This window comes from Acartia tonsa, chromosome 12, assembly GCF_053477335.1.
Source record: "Acartia tonsa isolate MP-2025a chromosome 12, ASM5347733v1, whole genome shotgun sequence".
Taxonomy (NCBI): Eukaryota; Metazoa; Arthropoda; class Copepoda; order Calanoida; family Acartiidae; genus Acartia; species Acartia tonsa.
The window spans coordinates 10,045,685-10,068,388 of record NC_137271.1 but is presented as its reverse complement, the minus strand read 5'-3'; the positions used below and the strand labels follow the sequence as shown (position 1 = coordinate 10,068,388).

General features: G+C 33.1%; 1 protein-coding gene across 1 annotated transcript; it reads right to left on the bottom strand.

The window, feature by feature from the left end:
- Positions 1-12,850: 12,850 nt before the first annotated feature.
- On the bottom strand, positions 12,851-14,507 carry LOC145333545 (uncharacterized). The gene is made up of 2 exons (XM_080178708.1): positions 14,418-14,507; positions 12,851-13,923 (listed from the first exon to the last, which is right to left on the bottom strand). The coding sequence occupies exon 2, from the start codon at positions 13,902-13,904 to the stop codon at positions 12,927-12,929; it is 978 nt and encodes a 325-aa protein (XP_080034834.1). The 5' UTR covers positions 13,905-13,923; positions 14,418-14,507; the 3' UTR covers positions 12,851-12,926.
- Between the last annotated feature and the right edge of the window lie 8,197 nt (positions 14,508-22,704).

Here is a 22,704-nt window from a genome sequence, read left to right as displayed (position 1 = left end):
TCTTTTTTACATAAAAGTTTTGTTTTCAATCATTAAACATTATAAAAAAGTAAGATTATGTTCAGGTTTCTCTGTGTAATCAAAAGTTTAATATTCAGGTGAAGATTCATAAAAAATGATAAATTGATTTTTCACTTTTCAAGAAAATTTCTCGGTTACTAGAATTTTATCTCAGACTTGAAAATTTTGCAAGATTACACAAAATAGTGTGACACTCTTTTCATCAATCATTATAACACCCCTTGACAACAAATAAAATGTGTTTGTGCACTAATATTAGAGATAAAATAAACAAGAATGAAGTAATCCTTTAAAGCAAAGCCAAGAACACTTTCCGTACTTAATAAGAACTTCTTAACCATTGAGTAAATTATAGAGTTGCTATGCTTCTAATATTCTAATAGTTGTATTAGAAGTCGTATTTTTAGTCATTTTATGACTATCTCGCAAACAACATTATAAAAATGAACTTTAGCTGATTATTTTTAAGGTGCAATACTTCTCATTATATGTTAAAGTAAATGTTACAGTGTACGGTCGGTCAAGAACTGAAGGACATATTATCATTGAGGAAATTATGAGCTCTTAAGAATAAATTAAAGATCCAACATTCATTACTTTCTATTCTAATTATTAGTTGTACAAACTTTAATCACAAATGTAAACTTTTCAAAATCATTCTTTATCTCCACAAACTTTTAATTTATCTTTCCTATGTTTGGTTTTAGTTTAAATTAAAATGGCAACAAAATGATTATAAGGACTTTAATAATTAAAGAACCCCATTAACATAAGTTTTGTATTATAATTTTTAACATTAAGCACTTACTGCATAATATTTTGTTTGTTTAATGATGATTAATAAAAAAATGTATTGGTTGGGTAAATACGATTAAACAATTTCCACACTAAAATGAGAACTTTCTTTATTTTTTAACGATAAGTAAATTCTGGTAGGTACTCAAAAAGTAATTTTTTAATAGTGAAAAAAATACAAGTAAAATAGTATCTTCATTCAACTTTCTCCTACATAATATTTTAATAGTTTTTTTTTAATGGAAAAAAATCATCATTTAGTTAAGTTATGTGGTAAGCAGTAATAAATGATCCTGAACCCATTTGTTTGAATTACCAACTTTAACAAAAGAAATTATAAATGAAACTATATTTTAGGCTAGAAAAATTACACAAACATAAAGTGTTGCATAATACATATAAAATTATTTTATTAAATTATTATTTTCACAACTGGTATAAATAATATAATTTCCAAATTCTCAATATGTTATATTTATGTTGTGGATTGAGAATGACATTTATTAGACCCAGTTCTTAATTTATTATCACCCAATAAAACATGTCTCCCTGTTTTCCACCTTTTTCTGACTTAGTAAAAAAATGCTTAGGCAGAATTGTTATATTAGTCTTAGTTTGTAAAAAAAATACATTTAAAAGTAAAAGAAAACTTGCCCAATTCTTGTTTTATATTACCATCTTAACTTATAGCCATCATTTATTATTAATCTTATTTTCTTTATTACAATGAATATCATAAGTTAGTCTAGTTTTGGAAAGTTTAGTGACAGTAAATTGGCAAAACTAAGTCATGTTCATATTTTGATGGTATTTTTGTCAAACTTTGTTTTACTTTTGCCCCACTGGTTGTCAAGTTGAAAAGTCTAGTCTGCTGCAATTATCAACAAAAAAAAATTTTCAGCATTTAAATTACATTTATATTTACTGATCAAAATTAAAAAAGAAGTTTCCATCAAATTTTAAGTGTCCCATATTTCAGATAAGTGATATTTTTTTTATTAATTACTGGAAACTGTGGAAATGTAATTACCTTTAGTTTATAAGTTATAATAAGGTCAAACACATACACATTTAAGACAAAACTTTAATGCAACTTTTAGATTTTTTTGTATGCCTCAAGAAAGTTATTAAATTCCTAACTGAATATATTTGCTTTTTAGGACTAAAATCTGAGAATTCTAAACAATCAAATTTTTATGTACATTAAACTATTGCAAAATATTGAAATGAAATATCTTTTATATGTAGATAAGTAAAGTAAGCACAAACACACTCCTGAAGAGAAACTAATTAAAGTTAATTAATGAGGGTATATTAATGATTGGTAAGGGAGGGAGTGTAGATCCAGGCTAAATCACTTCTTATAATAGATGCATAAATTATGTTCTCCCTGTAACTAAGATACACAAATATATGTTGTGTATATAATCATAAGTCTTATTTAGGATTAGGTGTAATATGTTTCTAATTACTGGGGGGTTAACAAGGATACAACTATTCCTTCAAGAATAATGTCCTAGCAGGAGGAGGTTCAATATACTTTAACATGATAATTATATGTGGTGTTTTTTTGTTTACATAATAAAACCTTTTATGTAAATGAAAATGTATGGTCATAGGACATATGAGTTTGATATGAATGTAGCTTTAATAATAACTTAAAACAACCGTAAAGCATTTTAAATATTTTTTTGGCATCTATAAATCTTGATTCTATAAAATAAACTTAATAAATATTTAACCTTTCTCAGCTACTCAGTCAAAACACTAGTTAACTAAAAAATATCAAATTTACAGCATTTTAATTACAAAATATCCTTTTTATAATGATAATAACATAATAAGATTATAATTGATTGACATTTCATAAATAAAATCCGGCTGTCTTATCTTTAATTTTCTGTATTAATTGATGTCAGTTAATTGATAAATTCATTTATTAGTTTGATAACTCTGTTTGTGGTTATCATAAGCTTTTAAACTGCAATAATAGGTTTTTGTTTGTGATTTCTTTCTATACTTTTAAAATTAATATTAATTGGGTGAGGTAAAGTTATTGAATTTTTGAAAATATTTGTATGAAACAATCCCAAAACCAATGGATTTGTTGTTTTTTTGTTACACAACCTGGGCAATTTTCACAAAGCTTGGACTAAATAATAATAATAATTTTTAACTTACCTAACCTAACTATACAAGTGGTATATTTGTGAAAAAGATGAAGTTCCCTTGTGGATGCAGTTCTATCAGACTTAGGTTTTAAATTAAACTGGTACCCAAAGTTTTTTTTGATCAGCTCTCTCATTATTGGCAAACAAAATTTGGGTATACTGGCCCTGGGTATTAAATCTTGATTGGTTGGTTAAAACTTTTTCTTTCACAGAATTGTGTTTGGCATCAATGGTTATGAATTTAATTTATCTTCCTTTGTCTTATACCTTTAGATCTATTCAATTCTATAGCTACAAGATATACATCATTTATATTAATAATACTAGCGGATTCGCCCCCTAGCCTCTAGGGGCTGTGCCCCAAGAGGTTTGATCAAACTAATTTTTTTTTTTGGGGGGGGGGTGGGGAGGGAGGGGGTTTATTCGACCCCACTATCTTAATTTTAGTTTTAAAAAGAAAAAAATTTTTGGGGGGGAGGTATTTTTCCTTTTTTGGTCGTGTCCCACCCCGCAAGGAAATAGTTATAAACCTTCCCGGGACCAATGAGAAGCTACCCTGTAAAGGAGAACCTGATCGGTTCTACGGTTAGCGAGATCCTTTGCTACAGACAAACAGACAGACATCGTTCTACTATTATAGATGAATCATTTTACCTAAAAATTTGAGTGTTGCTTCTTTTATTATTTTCCTCTTCTGTACAACAATGGACATATCAATAAAAAATAAAATATACAGCACTTGAAAAAGAATTATCCAGGCTTACAAGTCCCTTGTTTAACATAGAAACAAGGATTATAAGGTCCAGTAAAATCAATACTCAGTGAAACTCTTCAAAGCACCTAAACAAATAATTAAAAGTATAAAATTGATTTTTAATTCTTTAGATCAGGTAGGGATATTTCATGGGAAGAAACTATTTTGCCCACCATTATACAATAGTCAATAATTTTTGAGACAATATCAACGGTATTTCTTTGAGCTTATTTTGACAGTTGATAAAAAAATATTGTAAATTAGGTTTTCCTCAGATAAAATATCCTTACCTTGGCTAAAAATACTGGCAGGGTCAGCTATAGAATACAATAAAACTGTCATAAAATATCTCAAAGGTTATTGCGAGGCTTGTAGCTAGTATGTGTATAAGAGACTCACAATACCTATATCAGTTTTGTTAGGAAAACATATCAGAAATATCTTAGTAACGACAAAAAATATTCATCGATTTAGATGCTGGCCTGGGCTAGAACATGAAATCAAAATAAAAGACCCAGTCATTACCAATTAAAACTACTTATGAAAACTAATCTTCTTGTTCTTATTTCAAATTTGGTAACGTCTTTTTTTAAAAAAAAGGTAATAGACCTAATTCCTTTTTAAAAAACCTGAAAATGCACTAATAAATCAGACAAATATTTATAACTAAAATCAATTAGGATAGCTCATAAATCAAGTCATCCAATTTTTATCATGAACCAAACCAAAATATTATTTATAAGGACAAGAAATTAGAGATATATAGTATGTCTGTAGAAAAATGAGAATCTAAGTGCTTTACTAATGTTTTTAATAACAAACTATTGTTAAAACTTGCAAATGTTATGTAGCCAACAAGTAACAACACACTCTAACACAAAATAATACAAACTTTCTCATGTTATTAGGAAAGAACAATAAAACTGCCATTTTTTATGTTTGTGTGAAGATGTATGAGGTTAATTTCATTGTAACCAACATGCATGGTTGAAAGTACATTATTGCACTTAAGTGAGGTCTACACTATGTTTAGAAAATTGTTTCATTGAATGTATTTTCTTCAATATTATTTTTATTTTTTGATAGACGACTAAAAATATTTTTGTAGAAAATAGCAACATTATTTTTTTTTAAATACTATAGGTACCAAACAAGAAAATTAAATTCAATAGATATCTTTATTTTAAACAATAGTAATTTAGATTTAGATAATGTATGAAAATTGCCAATTTGAAAAAAAAAGGTATGAAGGTATGAATTACTTTTTATTCTCTTGTACATTTGGGTGGGGATTCAGAAATTTCATTCATTATAAAAAGTAGGAAGCTCTTTTTTTGTCTCTAGCAGAGGATTTCACTAACCACTGAACAGATATGTTTCTCCTTAACAGTGAAGCTTCTTCTTTCAAATATAGAGCCCCTATGTTAGGAGCGGAGCCGTAAATTTAATATAAAGTAACCATCTAACAAATTCTTAGGTTTTGAAAACTGTAATGTAACTAGAATGATCCTACATATTGTAAACATAATCTGTTGTGTGGTACTAAAGCATTTTTTAATACAAGAATTTTTATCTACTTCATGTATATAGAACATGATGGAAGAAAAATATTATTTTAAAAATATTATAAATAGGAATTGTGAGTCTAGAAAAGAATAAATGTGTGAGTTATCAAGATACGTATGAGACAAGACATCAAATAATATTCACCAAATTTTTCCTTGCTCAACATACAAACATTCAACTATACAAACTTTTGAAGTATAGTATTATGAATACAATACTATATATTTATTAAAATATAAAGTTTATATTAAAATTATTTAAATACTGAACTTTTAGGATAGGTTTTTTTACAGAACATGAGTGATAACTCATAAAATAATAATAAACAAATAAAAACATAAAAATATAAATAGATGTCAATACCAAACTTTTTATTGCCCTCATATTCATGTTTGATTAGTATTTATTATCTTTTCCATCAATGTAATACATGTGTGAGATAGTAATCACATTCTGTGTCACAATGGTTTGGGAGGAATATTGTTTATTTGTTTCTTACAAATGTATATATTTTATATGTGTTTTTCATCTCTAGATAGCTTCCCTCTCTTTTCATTTCAGTCTATTACTCCTTCCCTCAGATTTGATGTAATCTTTATAAAATATGCTTATTAAGCATTGCTTAACCTTGTCTGTGTGAATTTAGATAAGATAAGATAAGATTTATTTTCCTCAAAGGTACAACATATTTTATTAGATATATATCATACACTATGTTACTATGCTTTGATTTGTTTGATTCTTCTGGTTTGTTATGTTTGATGCAGGTTTGATAATATAATGATATACATAATAACTAATTATTAAGTACCTAGCATGGAATTGGCCGAACTTCGTCTCCACCTAGTTACCAGGCCAGTTCGAATAAGATGAAGATAACATTTTACAATAAAAATTCCATGCAACATTGTACCAGATAGTTAGCATAACCCTTTAAGGGTTGTGGAGCCACTGGTGTACTTTGACGCTTGCTAAGCCGATACAATGTTTTATGTGCAAATAAATAATAATCTTAACAATGAAAGAATAAAATATCTTGCTGTGTATTTCAGACATCCTCCTACTATCAGTTGCAACTTCTCCAAGCGTAAATTCGGAACAATTAAGGAACCAAAACCTCCACTAGGAGTCGCTATTCCCGTTGTGATCCCTTTTCAGCTCTATATAGACAGTTTCCTTTATAACAAATTATTTTCATTATAGAGTGGAGTTTTGTCCAGGTCTAAGGACATCTCCACACCAATAATTACAGGATAACGGCAAATCTCGCGATAACACTTGGTCTAATCCAAAAAATCCAAAAATCCAAAAAATGAATAAGATATCCTAATATATAATCGTATCATGTACTTAAGTGAACAAGGTGTAATGGTTGGTTTCGATTCCTACGGAATCTGATTTTTATTTCTTGAGAATGGATATAATAATCCCATGATGTACAATTGTACTATTGTACAGAATAAAGAATAGGTCATGTGCGATTCCTACGGAATCTGATTTTGGTTTTTTGATAATGGGAGTGTGTCCCTAAATATGTAAGGTTCGATTCCTCCGGAATCTGATTTTTATGTTTTGAGAACTGGTCACAGCATGGCTGTGAATGGGGCAACAATATGGGGAAGGGTGAGGTGAGGGAAGGAGAGGGGAGAGTGATTTGTGCTCGAAAACGTTGATCTCACTCTTTTTTTGAAAGTAAAGGGTGAAAGTGGGTCATGAAAAAAAAGTCTGTGGCGTGCTAGTGCGCGCACAATTTGGTTATAGCTTTGCTTTAGTGGAGTTTAAATCTTACTGTTGTTTAGGCACGAAAATGTTTGGAGAGGAAGAATACCAACAAATGTGGCAACCGTTACGCAATAGATTGACAATAACATATCAACGACTTCTCAATATAGTTAATGGTGACAATGTCAGTGAGGAAGTACGTCGTGAGGTAGCCCGTCTACTATACCAACAGGGTTATTTAGAAACCGAGTTGGCACTCACACTATACAACCCAAACAAAGATATGGAGTATCATGAAACTAAATTAGGTGAAATTGCTGAGCGGATAACTGCACAAGAGGGGGCTTGTCTCCAACTATAGCTCCAGAAGTTGGCCATTTCCGGTCTGGACCAGTTATGGTCAAGTTCTCTACGACTTTATATACAAGATATCCGCAAAATATCCGCTAAAAACAACCGCGGAAATATCCGCAAGACGTTCTCAAAAAATCAACAATGAATCAACAGAAAAAAAAAATCTGCAAAGTGAGAAATAAATAATACAGTTTAGTTTTTTTAAAAAAAGTAGTTAAATATAATTTTAAAAATAATTTACCATAAATTCATTGATTTGTTTTTAATAAATCCTAGATATCTTGCTATGAACTTTTTATTTTTTATTTGAAAGATGTATAAAGTAATAGGATGTCTGTTAATTAATATTTTGCTATGGATTAATTTAGTATTAGCATAAAAAGTAAGGATAAGAAATGTAAGTTGATGAAGTGAGAGACTAGTTAGAATAAGGGAGATGGGTCAAGGAATTGAACAGGTATGGGGGAGGAGGGGAGGAAAAACGAGGGGGAGAAAATGGGGCGTGGTGAGTGGTTTGTGCGCGGTCGTGGCTACCAGCCAGATAGACGGAGCGGCGCTTATCGTTTGGTATATGCTAGGGGGGGAGAAAAAATAGGGGGCGGGGGAAGAGTGGTTTTCCGGTAAAGCACAGTATAATAAAGGAAAAAAGGGGCGGGAGGGAGACAAATGGTTGTAAAGCATAGGGGAAATACGCGGGAAATCGGAAGTGGGGAAAGTTATTTACTAATTAATAAGTTAAATTAAGATTGCATAATGCATGGTATTAAAACACAAGGGGGGTATAAATATGGGGTAGGTAAGGTCAAATTTCAATTGTCTCCAAGATGTCAGATCAAGAAGAGGAAGTAGGACAAGGCCAAGGTGCTTTACCAGATGGGGCGCCGGAAGTTCCGGAGGAGGCTGGAGGTGAGGAAAATGTTCCCCTCCATGACCAGGTGCAGGAGCTCATCGCTATGCTCAATTCTAGCGATGAAGTCGATGATCCTGTACCCGTGCACGGCGTCCAGCAGCTGTTGAACCTTGCGGCAGTGCCTGATCTACTCCCATTTCCGGGGGTAGACAGGCGCTGTCTGGACCTCTGGTTTATGGTCAAGAGGAGGTTGTTGGGCGTTGTGCACGAGGGCGACATGCTGATGTGGAGGAGATTCCGCAACGACGCCATCGATGAGGAAATCCTCCGCATGATGTATTCCAACTATGGGTTAGTCGTGAGGTTAATATCAGTAATGCCCACGTACGCCCGCTCCTTCCAGGCTAACATGGATTCCATCGCCGCAATGGACCGCCTGGTCACCGTCCAGCAGGACCTTGTGGAGGAGCTCCTCCAACAGGAACCCGACGACATCGGCGACTCCAGCGACTACGACGAGTAGATGGCTATGCCCACTACATGAGCTTAACCAGTCAGCGATAGTCATTACAAAATTTTTGATATCTAAATTTAAATAAATAAATATATTTTCGGTCAAAATTCTAAAAAACTTTGTTATTTTTTTATTAGATAGATAGAGGTAGAGGTTGCGCGATTCGTTAGCTGCTTGATAAAAATATATAATATATAATATAATGGAAGAAGTCAAAGTCAAAATATAAAGTGTAAAATAAATAAAATGGATAAGAAACAAACTATGCCAAGCTACTCTATACATAGGTATGTATGTCGGTTCCTACGGAACCTATTCGTTGAGATTTGAGGTTAAAGAAATGCTGTTTTATTGATTTTTAATAAAGAAATTAAATGCTTACAGAAAGTCGAGGGCTAAAAATACGGATAGAAACTTAGTTAGAACAAAAATTGTAAGTAAGGAAGAGAAAAAAAATAAAATATTTGCTTTTTAAAACTCAATCTTATTTAGGTAATAAGTAAAACATTTTTCTTGAAAATATTTTTTAAAAAAATAGAATATTTGCTTTTTAAAACTCAATCTTGTTTAGGTAATAAGTAAAACATTTTTTCTTAAAAGTATTTTTATTATCAATTAGTTTAATTTCAAGTGGAAGGTTGTTGAATATAGTTGGGAAAGAGTTAAGAGGGGCGTGCAGGAGAAAGTTTCTATTGGTGCCCGGTTCGTAAGCAAAGTTGTTCCTGTTCCTAGTGCCATACGTATGTCTGTCTTGAACAAAATTCCAGGTGTTTTCAAAGATTTTGGGAAAATTGCCTAATTTATAGGCGTGCATAAATTTACAAACATTGAATTCAATTAACAGGTTAAACGGAAGTATGCCATTAGATTTAAAGAATTCAGCTGTGTGAGCTCTGCTTGGCAAATTTTCGATTATTCTAATGGCCTGCTTCTGCAACTTAATGATTGGTGCTAACAGATACATAGGACAGGCAGTGAACAGGAGACAACAATATTCGATATTCGACTTAATATAAGAAGAATAGAGTAGCTTTAAGTGTTTCTTGTCCAACAAATGACGCATTACTTTCATACTATAAATTATTTTAGAGACTTTGCTGTAGACTTTTTCGAGATGATAAGAAAACTTCATTTTCTCGTCTAATTGAATTCCCAAGTGTTTGATACTACCCTCATTGGTACCGCTCACAAGATCCAACTTAGTGATTTTTGACTCATCATTTTCATTATGATTATTCATGTTTACATAGACTTCAAAGTTGGTCTTAGCGGCGAGCTCAGCGGGGGTGAGTATCTCACGGGGGGAGGAAAAGACCATACATTTGGTCTTGCGGGGGTGAATGAGAAGTTTATTGGCATTGTACCATTGGGTCAGTCTGGGGACAAGCTCCTTTGCAAGGTTAATCAATTGAATAATATTCTGCTTTTCAATGAAGCCTACTGCGTCATCAGCAAAGAGATTGATTAGGATCTCTTCACTGCATGAAACAAGGTCATTGATAAAAATTAAAAAAAGAATTGGTCCCAGGACTGACCCCTGGAGTACGCCAATGATAATGAATTCAATTGTAGAGGAAAAAAGGCCCTTAAAAAATACACGCTGCTTTCTATTTGCATAGTAACTACGGAACCAATCAAGTGCAACCCCCCTTATCCCTGAATTCTCCAGTTTGCTAAAAAGGATGTCCCTATTTATCATGTCGAAACACTTCCTTATGTCCAAAAATATGGCCATACAGGAAGTGTCTCGACTGAGTGCTTGGGTGATCAATGTACTTAAGTTCAATACATTGTGAAAGGTTGAGATCCCTTTCATGAAGCCAAACTGGCGATTGCTAAAAAAAGACCGATCTTCTAAGAACTTAACCAGCGTATCACAGACATATTTTTCAATGGGTTTGGAAAAGTTGTCAATGAGTGAAATTCCTCGATGATTATCTGCCTCGCTGAGTGAACCTGATTTGTGAAGGACAACTATTTTGGAGGTTTTCATTTTTTCAGGAAAAGTGCCATTTTGAAGTGATAAATTATAAACATGTGTTAAGGGAGTGGCAATGGTATCAGCACAGCGAGACAGAACATACATCGAGACATCATTTATGTCTGTGGAACGCTTAGGTTTAATACTACGAATGATATTAATAACCTTGAAGGGGTACAATGGCTCAAAGAAGAGGGAATCTTGACATGGGGGTGGTAAATATTCAAAAAAGTTTTTGGGGGTGGAAGGAATTTCAGGCCTTAGGGAAGACCCAATCTGACTAAAATAACGATTAAATTCGTTAGCTATTTCTTGGTCATTTTCAATTTTGTTTGGGCCTACTTGAAGGTATGTGCACTCAGGGGAAGATTTACTAAACCCGATGACTTCCTTTAGGGTTTTCCAGAGTTTTTTCCCATCCCCGTTTGCATCTCTTATTTGTTTTCTGTAGTAATCAATCTTTGCTCTTCTCACTTGCCTATTGTAATTATTCCTATAGACATTGTAAATACTTTCATTTTCAATTGTTTTGTCTTTTAAAAAGTTGCTGTACAAAATATCTCTATGCAATCTACAACGCAATAAATAGTCTGACATGAAAGGCTGCTGGGGCTGGGTACGTTTGTTTTTTCGTTTTTTTCTAACTGGACACTTTTCATTATAAAGTCTCAAAAAGGTTGAAATAAAGTTATCATAAGCAATGTTTGTGTTGTCTTGGCTTAAAACGTGATTCCAGTTAGTGTGGTAGAGTGCATAGTTTAAGGCATCAAAGTTTTCATCATTCAATTCTCTTTTTTCAAAGAAATCTGGAGGTTTGGGTTTATTTACTTTGTCTATTCGGAATGAATTAATAATTGGCAAGTGATCGGAGATTTTTGATGTTAAAACAAAGGAAGACATTAGGTTTTGAATAAAGTTACCTACCCCGAATAAATCAAGAAGGGTTGCAGTGGTTCTAGTTACTCTAGTAGCTCTGGTAACAGTATTTATGATACCGTTAAAAGAGAAAGACTCAATAATTCTCATGGAGTTGCTATTTATATTATTTATTTTGAAAAGGTCAAAATTGAAATCTCCCACAATGAAGTATGGTATGCTTAAAGCTGCTATTCTATCAATCAGGTCTAAAAAAAGTTCAAAAAATTCTTCTATTTCAGCATTATTCTGATTAGGTGGCCGATAGCAGTTTAGTAAGCAAAACTTTAGTCCATTGTGGGAAATTTTTAAGCAAATAGATTCAAGAATATTTTCTTTAAATGAAAACTTATCAAATAGTTTATCTACTTTATAATATTTGCTTACTAGAATACCTACCCCTCCCCCCCTATTTTTTGTGCGGAGTTTAACATGCCAATCGTAATTGTTAATCCCATAGCAATCCATATTTACATCCTTATTTAGCCATAATTCTTGAAAACACAGAACATTTAAGTGGATATCATGTTGCCTAAAGAAGTCTACAGTGGAGACAATATCATTGTATTTAGAATGTAATGACTGACAATTAATACTAAAAATATTGAGAAGGTTTTCATTGAATGTTTTCAGTTTCTGTACGATACCTTGTTCACTTGAAAAAACGCAATTTATTCCGAATTCATTCTCGAAATCGTTAAAGTAGTCGCCGTAAATCGGATTCATAAGATTTAGACCAATGTTATCGTTTAAGTTACCGTGATCCTGGTTAATCTGATCATTAGGGAGGTTTGTCATAGCAGAGCTGGTCCAGGAGCACCGCAGGAGGAATCGTCTTAACATCAAGTATGGACATCTGAAACACAGTAGATATTAGTGGACAAATAAAAATAGTTAATATACAATATATTATCGTTAAAGCGAAAAAAATTACCATATTTACTATGGTTATTCCGATAGCGTTTAGTTTATGTGTGTGTTGGGGGTGGCAACACATTTAAAGCTAGTTTAGTTCCCCCTACTCATTTTCATACAAGTTCCATGTATTTTATATGTTAATCAGCAGAAAAGAAAAATAGATTGAAATTAATATGCGATGAGGGCGTTTTAACAACTTAGGTAATATATAATAATAATATTATAATATTATAGAGTTCACGTGGATACAAAACTTTCAATTTTTCGAAATAAATCATTCTGAAAATGATGGCAATAATAATAACTATAACTAAGCTGAATGTTTTTAGTTAGGTACCTTTTTTCGTCGTAAAAGATACTTATCTTCATGTTGTGATTACCGCCTTTGTTGCTTTGCTTTGCTTAGCTTTGTTGGCGGTGTCTCTAGCTTTGGCCCTCGTGGCCACAGGATCAGAAGGTGCTGAGTCAACGGTAAATGCCTTCATGGCAACAGGATCAGAAGGTGCTGAGTCAACGACAGGTGTAGATGCGGCAGATGCGGCAGACGTGGCGGCAAGTGCGGCGGTGTGTGTGGCGGTAGGTGCGGCAATGGATGCTGCAGGTACGGCGACAGACACGGCGGCAAGTGCGGCAGACGTGGCGGCAGGTGCGGCGGCGGTCACGGCGGCCGGTGCGGCGGTGAGCGCGGCGGCAGGTGCGGCAGTGAAATCAGCGTCAGCGGCGGCGGCGGATGCGACGGCGGCAGGTACTGACTGTGTAAACTGTGCGGCTGGTGCAACGGCTGTATGTGCACTAGGTGCGGCGGTTGCGACGGTTGCGGCAGAGACTATGGGAGGAAACACAGCCAGGTCCCCAAGAACTGGGGCAGGGGCAGACGTTAAATTGTGTTGAACCGTGCTGGAAGGGTGGGCTGTGATCGTACTAAACTGCCTTGGGAAGTCATCCTCTGTTAAATCAGCCTGATTCGAGAAGAATGTTTTCCTTTCCTCAGGCGCTAGCTTGTTGAAACAAAGGATAGGCGGTGCCTCTGACAGAAAAAAATCCTCGCTTCCAGGTATGGGTTGGGCCATTTCCTTCAGGTCTTTGCCAAATGGGTTAAGGCAGCGTATCCAGCGGCTGCCGTTCTTGAGCTGGAATTGGACATGTTGGCCAGCGACTTTGGCCCTCGAAATCTGGTTTGTGGCATATACAAAGGTCATGGTCTTCCTGTTGAGGTCGGACATATCTTGCTTCGCCTGGACTAACCTATTGGGGAAGAACGGGACCGGTGACGCGTTGTTCCTGGGATTGAACCTCTTGATCTCGGCGTTGTAACGGTCAAGCACAGCCTTCTTATTGTTCATCCACGCGTCGAGGTAGGATCTAGACATAAAACGAAAAATAAAAACGGGGATCTGGCCCTTTGTATATGGGAGCATATGGGCACGCTCGACGATATCACAAAAATGTGAGGGAATATATTCTAATTCCCCACGTTTAAGAGCGGCTTCAAGGGTGGGCCTTATAATGTTTCTAAATATGATAAACTCTGTAATATTTTCACGGCTCCACGGCTGCTGAAAATTCACTATTCTACAACTCCAATCGCGGCACCTTTGCTCTCTTATCGAGTTTTGTAGAAGTTGAAATTTGACGAAATTTTCTCTCGACGATTCGACAGAGTTTAGATAGTCTTTTTGTTGTGTAATCGTGGTCCTAATCGCTTTTTGTTCACTTGCAACAGATTTAGCATCTACGAAATTTTCTATACCTTCGATAGATTGAATTTTAACATTTAAATCTGAGACTCTCAATTTAATATCGTTTATTTCGGTTTTATGACTGGCAAAAGTACTATGAATAAGCTCATCCCTTACCTTAGCTATATTCGCATCGTATTCTTTAAACTTAACATCCAAAGCAGCGTCCAAATTTGTTTTAAATTTTGACCAATATTCTGGGTTGTCACACGTACTACAGGCCATGATGAAGTGAAGATGGCGGATCCGAGGGTGCTGAGTGAGTGTGGGTCAGCTGACCAATGGTGGGACGCGAAAAAATGTTAGCCAATGGGAGAGCTTATTTGTCGGGAGTACTTTGCGCCGGTAAAATGTTGCCAGACCGATAAATTATTAAAAAATTTTGAGAGTGTTTTCACCAAAAATTGTTCATTAAATTAAAGCGATTAGGTTACACATAAGTTTAAAAAAAGAATTTTAATTCATTAATGTTTTATTTTCACTTTTTTGTGCTAACAATTGACCGATACGTTAACACATACACATTGCCAGGCCTAAATACGAGGTGCCCTCTGGCTACAGTGTCTTCCCTTTCCTCCAACTGCGGAGTGACCACGGGCAGTGGGGAGAGGGGAACTAGTTGAGAGAGAGGGGGAAGGTAGAACTGAGCTTAACACATGGGGTAGGGCGGGGGAGAGCTTGCAAAATGCGTGTTCTCAGCCCGACTCTCTGAACTAAAACTAAAACTAAAACTAAAACTAAAACTAAAACTAAAACTAAAATGATCCATCTATTTTATACTTTTCATAATGTACTATAGCTATGGATTTTTTACATTATGTTTAAATTCTTTTTTAATACTAGCGTCTTCGCCCCTAGCCTCTAGGAGCTTTGCCCCAAGAGGTAATTTTTAAAAATGGTACCTACCCCAAAATAAAATTATAAGAAAATAGGTCCCTACCTTATAAAAAAGAAATGGAGGGGATTTTTTGTTTTAAGGGGGGGGGGTTGAAGATGTCCCACCTTACAAAAAAATAGCTTCAAACAACCACAGGACCAGTAGATATATTCCCTGAAGAGTAGAATCCAATTGGTTCAGAGCTTACCAAGATCTTAAGCTTCAGACAGACAGACAGGGGACAGACATCAAGCTACTTTCTATTATAGAATATAGTCTCAGATAATGTTTTTTATGTCCATTTTTGTTTTGATTATCCCCCTTAAATTCCCTTTTAGACTATTTGATAGTACATCTATTGATAAATGGCTGTATACATTCTTGTTATTGTAGAAAATACACAGTGTTGATTTGCTCCATGTAACCAATATATACATCAGAATGTTTGTAATTATGTGTGTACTCAACATTTATATGTATACAAATATATAACAAAAATAAAATAATACTGCAATAGGTATATAGTTTGTTGGAGTTGTATTATTACCTTTTTTCATTGTTTTCAATTAGGTAAAGATTTTTAAAAATACTTTATGATATAACACGAGAGTTTGATGAAATATAACAATGAATTTAATCCGAGAAAGTTTAATGATGAGGAATTTTAAAAAGTTAGGTAGTTAGTATAAATTAGTTTTGTATGTATATAAAATTTTACTTTGCATCAAGCCATCCATCCATCAACCTATCCTTATAATGTGAGAATTTGATTTTATATTTGCATCTGCTTACTTGCTTGCATTGCCTGCTTGCATTCACCCAACCCTACCAAGCATATATCCAGTTTACCCCTTAAAACTGCATTAGATAGAATTAGGACTAACAAAGTCTTGGTGTACATGAGGAAACCCTAAAAGGCCACTTTGCCCCTAGCTTGTTATTCAAGATCTTTTAACTTTCATGCTAATGATCAAAGGTAATCATAAAATTAATTTCTGAAAATCACAAATATTGTTAGGGTCTCATTTCTATTGATTACTGTAGCTAGTTATTTTGTGATTTGTGTAATTATAATGTAATATATCCTGGAATACACTGAACCTGTACATATTTCTGGTTGGATGGATATTGAAGTATGCATTGTAGAATGTAGATTATGCTAGCTAGATGTGAAGTGTATATGTACTCAGAACTACAGGGATATAGATTAATAGGTCTGATATTCAATATTTTGGCTGTTTGAACCAAATATGATATAACTCTTAACAATTCAGGATATAATTTTGTAATAAGACTATAGTTTACATATTATGAAAATAAACATTGGGCTGAGGTAATACTGACAATAAAACTTTTACTTATCATAAATTAAAAGTGTAAAATGATGAATTACTTCTAAACTTTAAATATGGGCTACACGCAGGATAACTTTAGCAAACAAACTGCTTTGTGAATTTGTATTATAATGTTATTCTGTAAAAAAAAGTTGTCACTAATAAAATTGGCCTATAAACTTGTTATTATAGATTTATAAAATTTACATTTCTAAATCCTATTTCTTTATCCATGAAATGAACTATATGTATATCAGTCCATCTGCAATGCAACATTTTAATGCTGGAAAAAAAATATTCACATCTTGTCATTTAAATACATTGAAACTTATATAATTTCATTAGGAAATTAAAGTTGAATTACTCTAATTGGCCTTGACCTTGGGTTATAATGTTGATAAGGAATTCAGGGTTATTAGAAATTTTATATCATAATTTTAGCAATGACACTCAAATTAAAACAATGCTATTATGCATGCTGCCAAAGCTGAAGGAGTAGAAAATAATCTTGCTCTAAAGCAAATGGATAGATTACTATCATAATCAAGGTTGAGAATAGGCCATGCACAATGATTTTCCAATGTTCTAAGGAAGTGGCATCGCTGAGAGATGAGAAGTCCTCCATTTAGGGTTAATTTTGAAGTTCTTTTTTCCAGTTCAGATCCATGACTTTAGGATTTTATTTTGTATTTTGTGATTTCAGTACAAAACTAATGAACAGAATATTCTCAATTCAGCTTTTGATTTAGTGAGCAACCATTGAGAATTTTATTTTATTTTTAATAATGAATGATTCATGAATGTACAGTGGAAACTTCAATAACAAGAAAGATATTTGGGTAATACTAGATAACTCTTCAGCAAATAAAAAAAAAATTTTAATACAAAACAGATTTTCTTAGCATACTTTTTATTATTCCATTTATAATTGATGGTTGGTTTATGGTTATTTCTTTTGTATTAAAAATATAATAGGACTTTTATTAGGGCCTTGATTATTTTACTTTAATCAGATCTAACTGCAAATTATTAGTATTTCATCAATTGCATTATGCAAGATATATGTTTTTTTTTCGATATTTGTGTGACATGTCTGTTTTTAAATAAGAAAATAAGGGTTAAAAAATATTTTTGTCTTCAGGAAAATTGCAATTTACTTGTTTATAAATAAGTGCATCAATTTTAGGTTGATATTTGATAATTTGCCTGAATGTTTTTATAACAATAACATTAACTTGTGACTCAACCCTTACTCATTAACCTATTATCTAGTAAGTTGAATAATAATGAAAATATTATGCTAGAATTGTCCATGAATATGTAACCATCAAGGAGGGAGGGGACATTGTTATGAATTCCACTGGTATCGAAAGCTTTATAGCCACGTCATGTTATTCATTGGAGCAAAAACTTTGGGTACTTTTATTGAAAGTTTTCAAGTAGCTATCAATGAAAAACTTTTTAACATGTGTTTTTTTTAATAAAAATAAGTCATTCATCATATGGCGATGGGAATAGGGATCAAGAGACTTTTAAAATTGAAAATATTCATTTTTATATTCATAGCAAATATGTAGTTCTATAATGTATTCAACAAGTAAGTTTTAAAACTTTTTAATTCATGAATTAGTTCATTTTTTTATTTTTTGCACCACACATTTTAAAGATTATAGTATTATACGTAACAATATGTATATGATAAGAATCTATTTCCTTTCATTTAGTAAGTTATATTTACTTATTGCCATTAGTATAGCAATTTTTTTATAAATATACATTAAAAGCTTGCTACACACAGCCCTTAAACCATAAACAACACAAAAAAGGTATTTATATTTTTGAAAACTAGAATTACTGAACTTCCCATTAATGAGCAATCTTATAGTTAAAAATATTTGCAATACATTACCATGATTCTTGTAAAGAATAGTATCTTTAAAAAAGAATATTATCACAATAAATTGGTATATTGGCTAATATTGATAAAGAGTAGGTGCGCTACTAAGTCAATTTTGTAAACTAGTTTGCCTCTAAATATTGTTTGAGGAAATTGCAGCATTACTCATTAACACATTTCTTCCATAAACACACAAACAAACAAACAAAATCATACACTTAAAAGAACAAGGATGACAACATTCATAAAAGCAAAGCTCAACAACTCAGATATAAATCAGGGAGGGAGTGGATAATGGACTGTTTATTACACAAGTTCTGAATATTTCATAATAACGTTTTCTTATTCGTTGGCTTTGGGGATATGTTGGTTAAACAAGTTGAATTTTTATTTGTTACAACCACTAATTGTAATTTACAGATGGGTAATTCTGTGTCATCATTGGGGTAATACATCAATTTATTGGACCTTGACTTATCCCTGGATATAAATACTAACATGGACCTACTTTTAATAAGATTTTTTTCATTATTACATTTATGGAGATGGGGTTAACCTCTAGGTATAAAAAGTGAAAGTTTAAAAAGAACACCCCTGGAACGCAATTGTATATTTAGTACTGGAATAAAATTTGTGGTTTATGGTGCAAATATTTTCATATTTTTCCTACTTTTCAATTGCACTTGTCACAAACCATTCTATTTCAATTTGCAATGCTTTTCAGGGATGCAAGTCCACACAATATCCAAGTCCTTTTTAGCTTTACAAAGAGGATCATTATTTTCGCGTAATTTCCAAGTGTGTTAGCTTTAAGTCAAATGCGCTTATTAGGTCTAACTGTTTTTAATTTTGAACAATTGTATATATATATATATATATGATAATGTCGTATGGGTGAGTTGCACCTGGACTGAACAGTCAACTTGTCAACTCAAGGCCAGACTCTTGGTCCTTCACCTCATACCCGTGGTACAGTACATTACAGACAACCAACTCTCTGTGATGCACGACCTTTGTCTGAGAAGTCCTAACTGTGCATGGTAACGAGTTGCGCCTGTTTTGGGCCAAGGCATTCCCCCCACTCTAACTATTTACGTCGCGCATCTGACATAGTAGCAGTGGGAACCATTTTTAACGTCTTTAGTTATGACGCGGTGTCGGACCGAGATTCGAACCTAACACCTTCCCGACGACGAGCGGATGCGCTACGTGTTGAGCCACGGTCGCGGGTTATATATATATATAAAATGTTCATCATAAAAAACAGTTTGACTTAATAAGCATATTTGATAACACACTAACACTCAACTTTACGGAAAATACGCTAAAAAATGACCTTCTTTATCAAATCCTACCCTGCTCCCCCTCCCCCCTTCTCTCTAATATTTCTGGCCATAAGTTAATCTTAAGGAAGATTTATCATATTGTTTTTTATTCACCTATCCCTGTAACTCTGTGAGAAACCCAACATACGATTTACAATGATTGTTACCTAGGCTACATAAATATATTCTACTATGTATATTTTTATACCAGTTAAACTTCACATCCGCATAAAATACAAAATCAGAATACCTACCAAATGTTTTAGCTATTTGGAGAGGATCCGTTTTGGCATTAGTTATTTATGATACTTAGACATTATTATAGAATAAGCTCCTTTTAAAAAGAGTTAATGGATCTAGAATAAGTGGATATAATAAGGGAAATATTTGTCGTCAATTTAGACTGCGCATATGGACCAAATTTATTGCTAAGTTTTTTCATCCAGTGAGAGGGGAGGGGATTTTGTAAAACTGGTGGATTTGGGGGGGGGGGGTCGTTATTGTAGCCAGCTGTAAGTATCACTTTATTATAGTACATATAAGTCTGGTGCAATATCCAAATAATTATAAATCCTTTTAGAGATATCTTGACAATATGATTATTTTATTTTGGCTGTTCAACAGAAGTTAAGGAGCACCTTTGATAGCAGGATACACAAAATATTCTACAATATTTTCATTCAATTTTCCTTGTAACTTTGCAGTAGTTACACAGAATAATAGAGAATTGCAACTGTATAGGAATAAGGCTTTGGCACCTCAAGATATTCTATTTTTTATCTAAGTTTTCTGCCAAAGAAAAGTTATAGCAATACACTTGATAATTAAGTAATTTATTTTAAGTTCATAATATTTAGGGGGGGATTTTTTGGCGTCATCCTTTCGAGCGCTGCGGCTAGGTAGGCTAGTGGGCCAAGCGCTGCTGACAGGCAGACCAGGCGGCTGAGCGCCGCGGCCAGAGTTTTTGTTGGAGGGGGGGGGGGGGGACTCAAATTTTCAAATTGAAAAAAAAATTCTAAATGATAATATTTTTATTTTAGGTTTGTTTAAGCAGTTGGCACTAAATAAAGATAAACTTAAGATTATTGACTAGGTATCAAGTTTTCAAAAAAATATTTATCAAATCTAGAATCTTTAACTAGACAAAATTTGCCTAGGCTTAGTTGGGCATATTAAGCTACCTGGCTCTTTGTCTATGAATATCTATGATAAGTAATGTAGATATAAAATATATAGCAGGTGGATTTTTATTTGTTTGCAAAGGCTAAGAAATAGGTCAATATGTTATTATTTTGTCACAAAAATAACTACTTCATATGAGAAACAAGTTTGAGCCAAAATGACGTCCAATTAAGAACATAAAATGTTCCTAATGATGCCACGTCATATGTGAAATATTGAAAGGAGGAGGAATGCATTGGTTCATAAACAGATGCAACTTGTAACTATTAAAGCTATCTTTAATCCAAAATAATGCAGTGCACCTAACATACAATGCTTGTAAAAAAAATATACAATATACTTATTATAATAGTACCAGGGATCTAAAGGGATAAGACCGATTTTTATCTTATGTTTTATAATCGATCCTGAGAAATATTGAAAAATAATGTTTAGTTCTATAGACAATTTTCCACGAATAATAAAAGAAAAATCATAAAATATATAGGTACCTACCAGTTTTGTTGGCATTATTTTTTTATTTTACTCTCTGCGGAAAGCTTTCTATAATACGATGCAATAACTAACTATAATTTTAATCAATTAATCAGTGTTCAAGTTTATTTTCCTTAAACATATTCATTTATTCCATGAAATGATACAATGACCTTGGTATCATTATTGATAAATGTTGGTTGAGTTACAGTTAACCTGTTTTATTTTTAAGACAGAGGAGGGAGGTGTGGTTGGTTTTTAGTTGGAATTTTATTTGTGGTTTGTTTTACTTGTACCCTACGCTTCTTGGGGGGGGGGGGGGGCCCGGGGGGGGGGGTATTGGCTAATGACCTAGGCTATTCCCCTGTAAAAAATTAAACTTGAAAATTAATAGGTATTAAAATTAAATATTATTTTTCGAATAATTAAAACTGTACAAAAAGTCAGGGAGGGAGAGGACATTTGACTGTAATTTTTTTTCTCGTATTCATTCGAATCCGGTGGATAGGAACCGGTTCTCATCCATACGAAAAAACTATATCTAGCATCGTATTATATCCAGTTTTTTACGAATATAGAAATGTACAATCATAACATTAAAACTAGTTTTTTTCGGCACTTCAGGGCTAAAAAACTGGTTTTAATCTTATAATTGTACATTCTATATCCGCGGAAAGCTGTTTATAATACGATGCGAGAAATAACTATTATGCCAACAGGGGAGGAAGGGGACATAAGACTCTCAATTATTCTACAGGAACTATACCCTATACAATTAATTTTTAATTTACCTATCCGGTTCAGTTTGAATATTAATCAATACCATTATTCTTTTATTCAGTTCTTAAACAATAGGCAACTATTTTGTCCTGTTATTTAATAATTTTTATATAACAGTTACAGTACATTTTTATTTAATTTATTTATTTAGTTTTTATTTAATGAAATGAAATAATATTAAATATGTACTATCTGCGGCTGCGCCACCGTCATCTAGGGAAGGAAGGGCAGTAAAACTAGTCTTAAATTATCCTAGTAAAGATATTTTAAAATAAAGAACTAAATCGGTTTGGTTGTCAGTGAGTTCTTAGCCGACAAACAAAAAGCCTTAATACTGTTTATAGAACTTGCGAATGTGCCCTTAGCGCCTAGGAGTACTTTATTTGAAAGGGATAATATAAATAGAAAATAGCTTTAAAACATGCTAAGACTTAAACCTAAAAATATAGCTGAAACCACCATCCTGAGACCTATATAAAGCTTATCTAAAATACAGAATCCAATCGGTTTTGTAGTTATTGAGAACTTAAGCTTC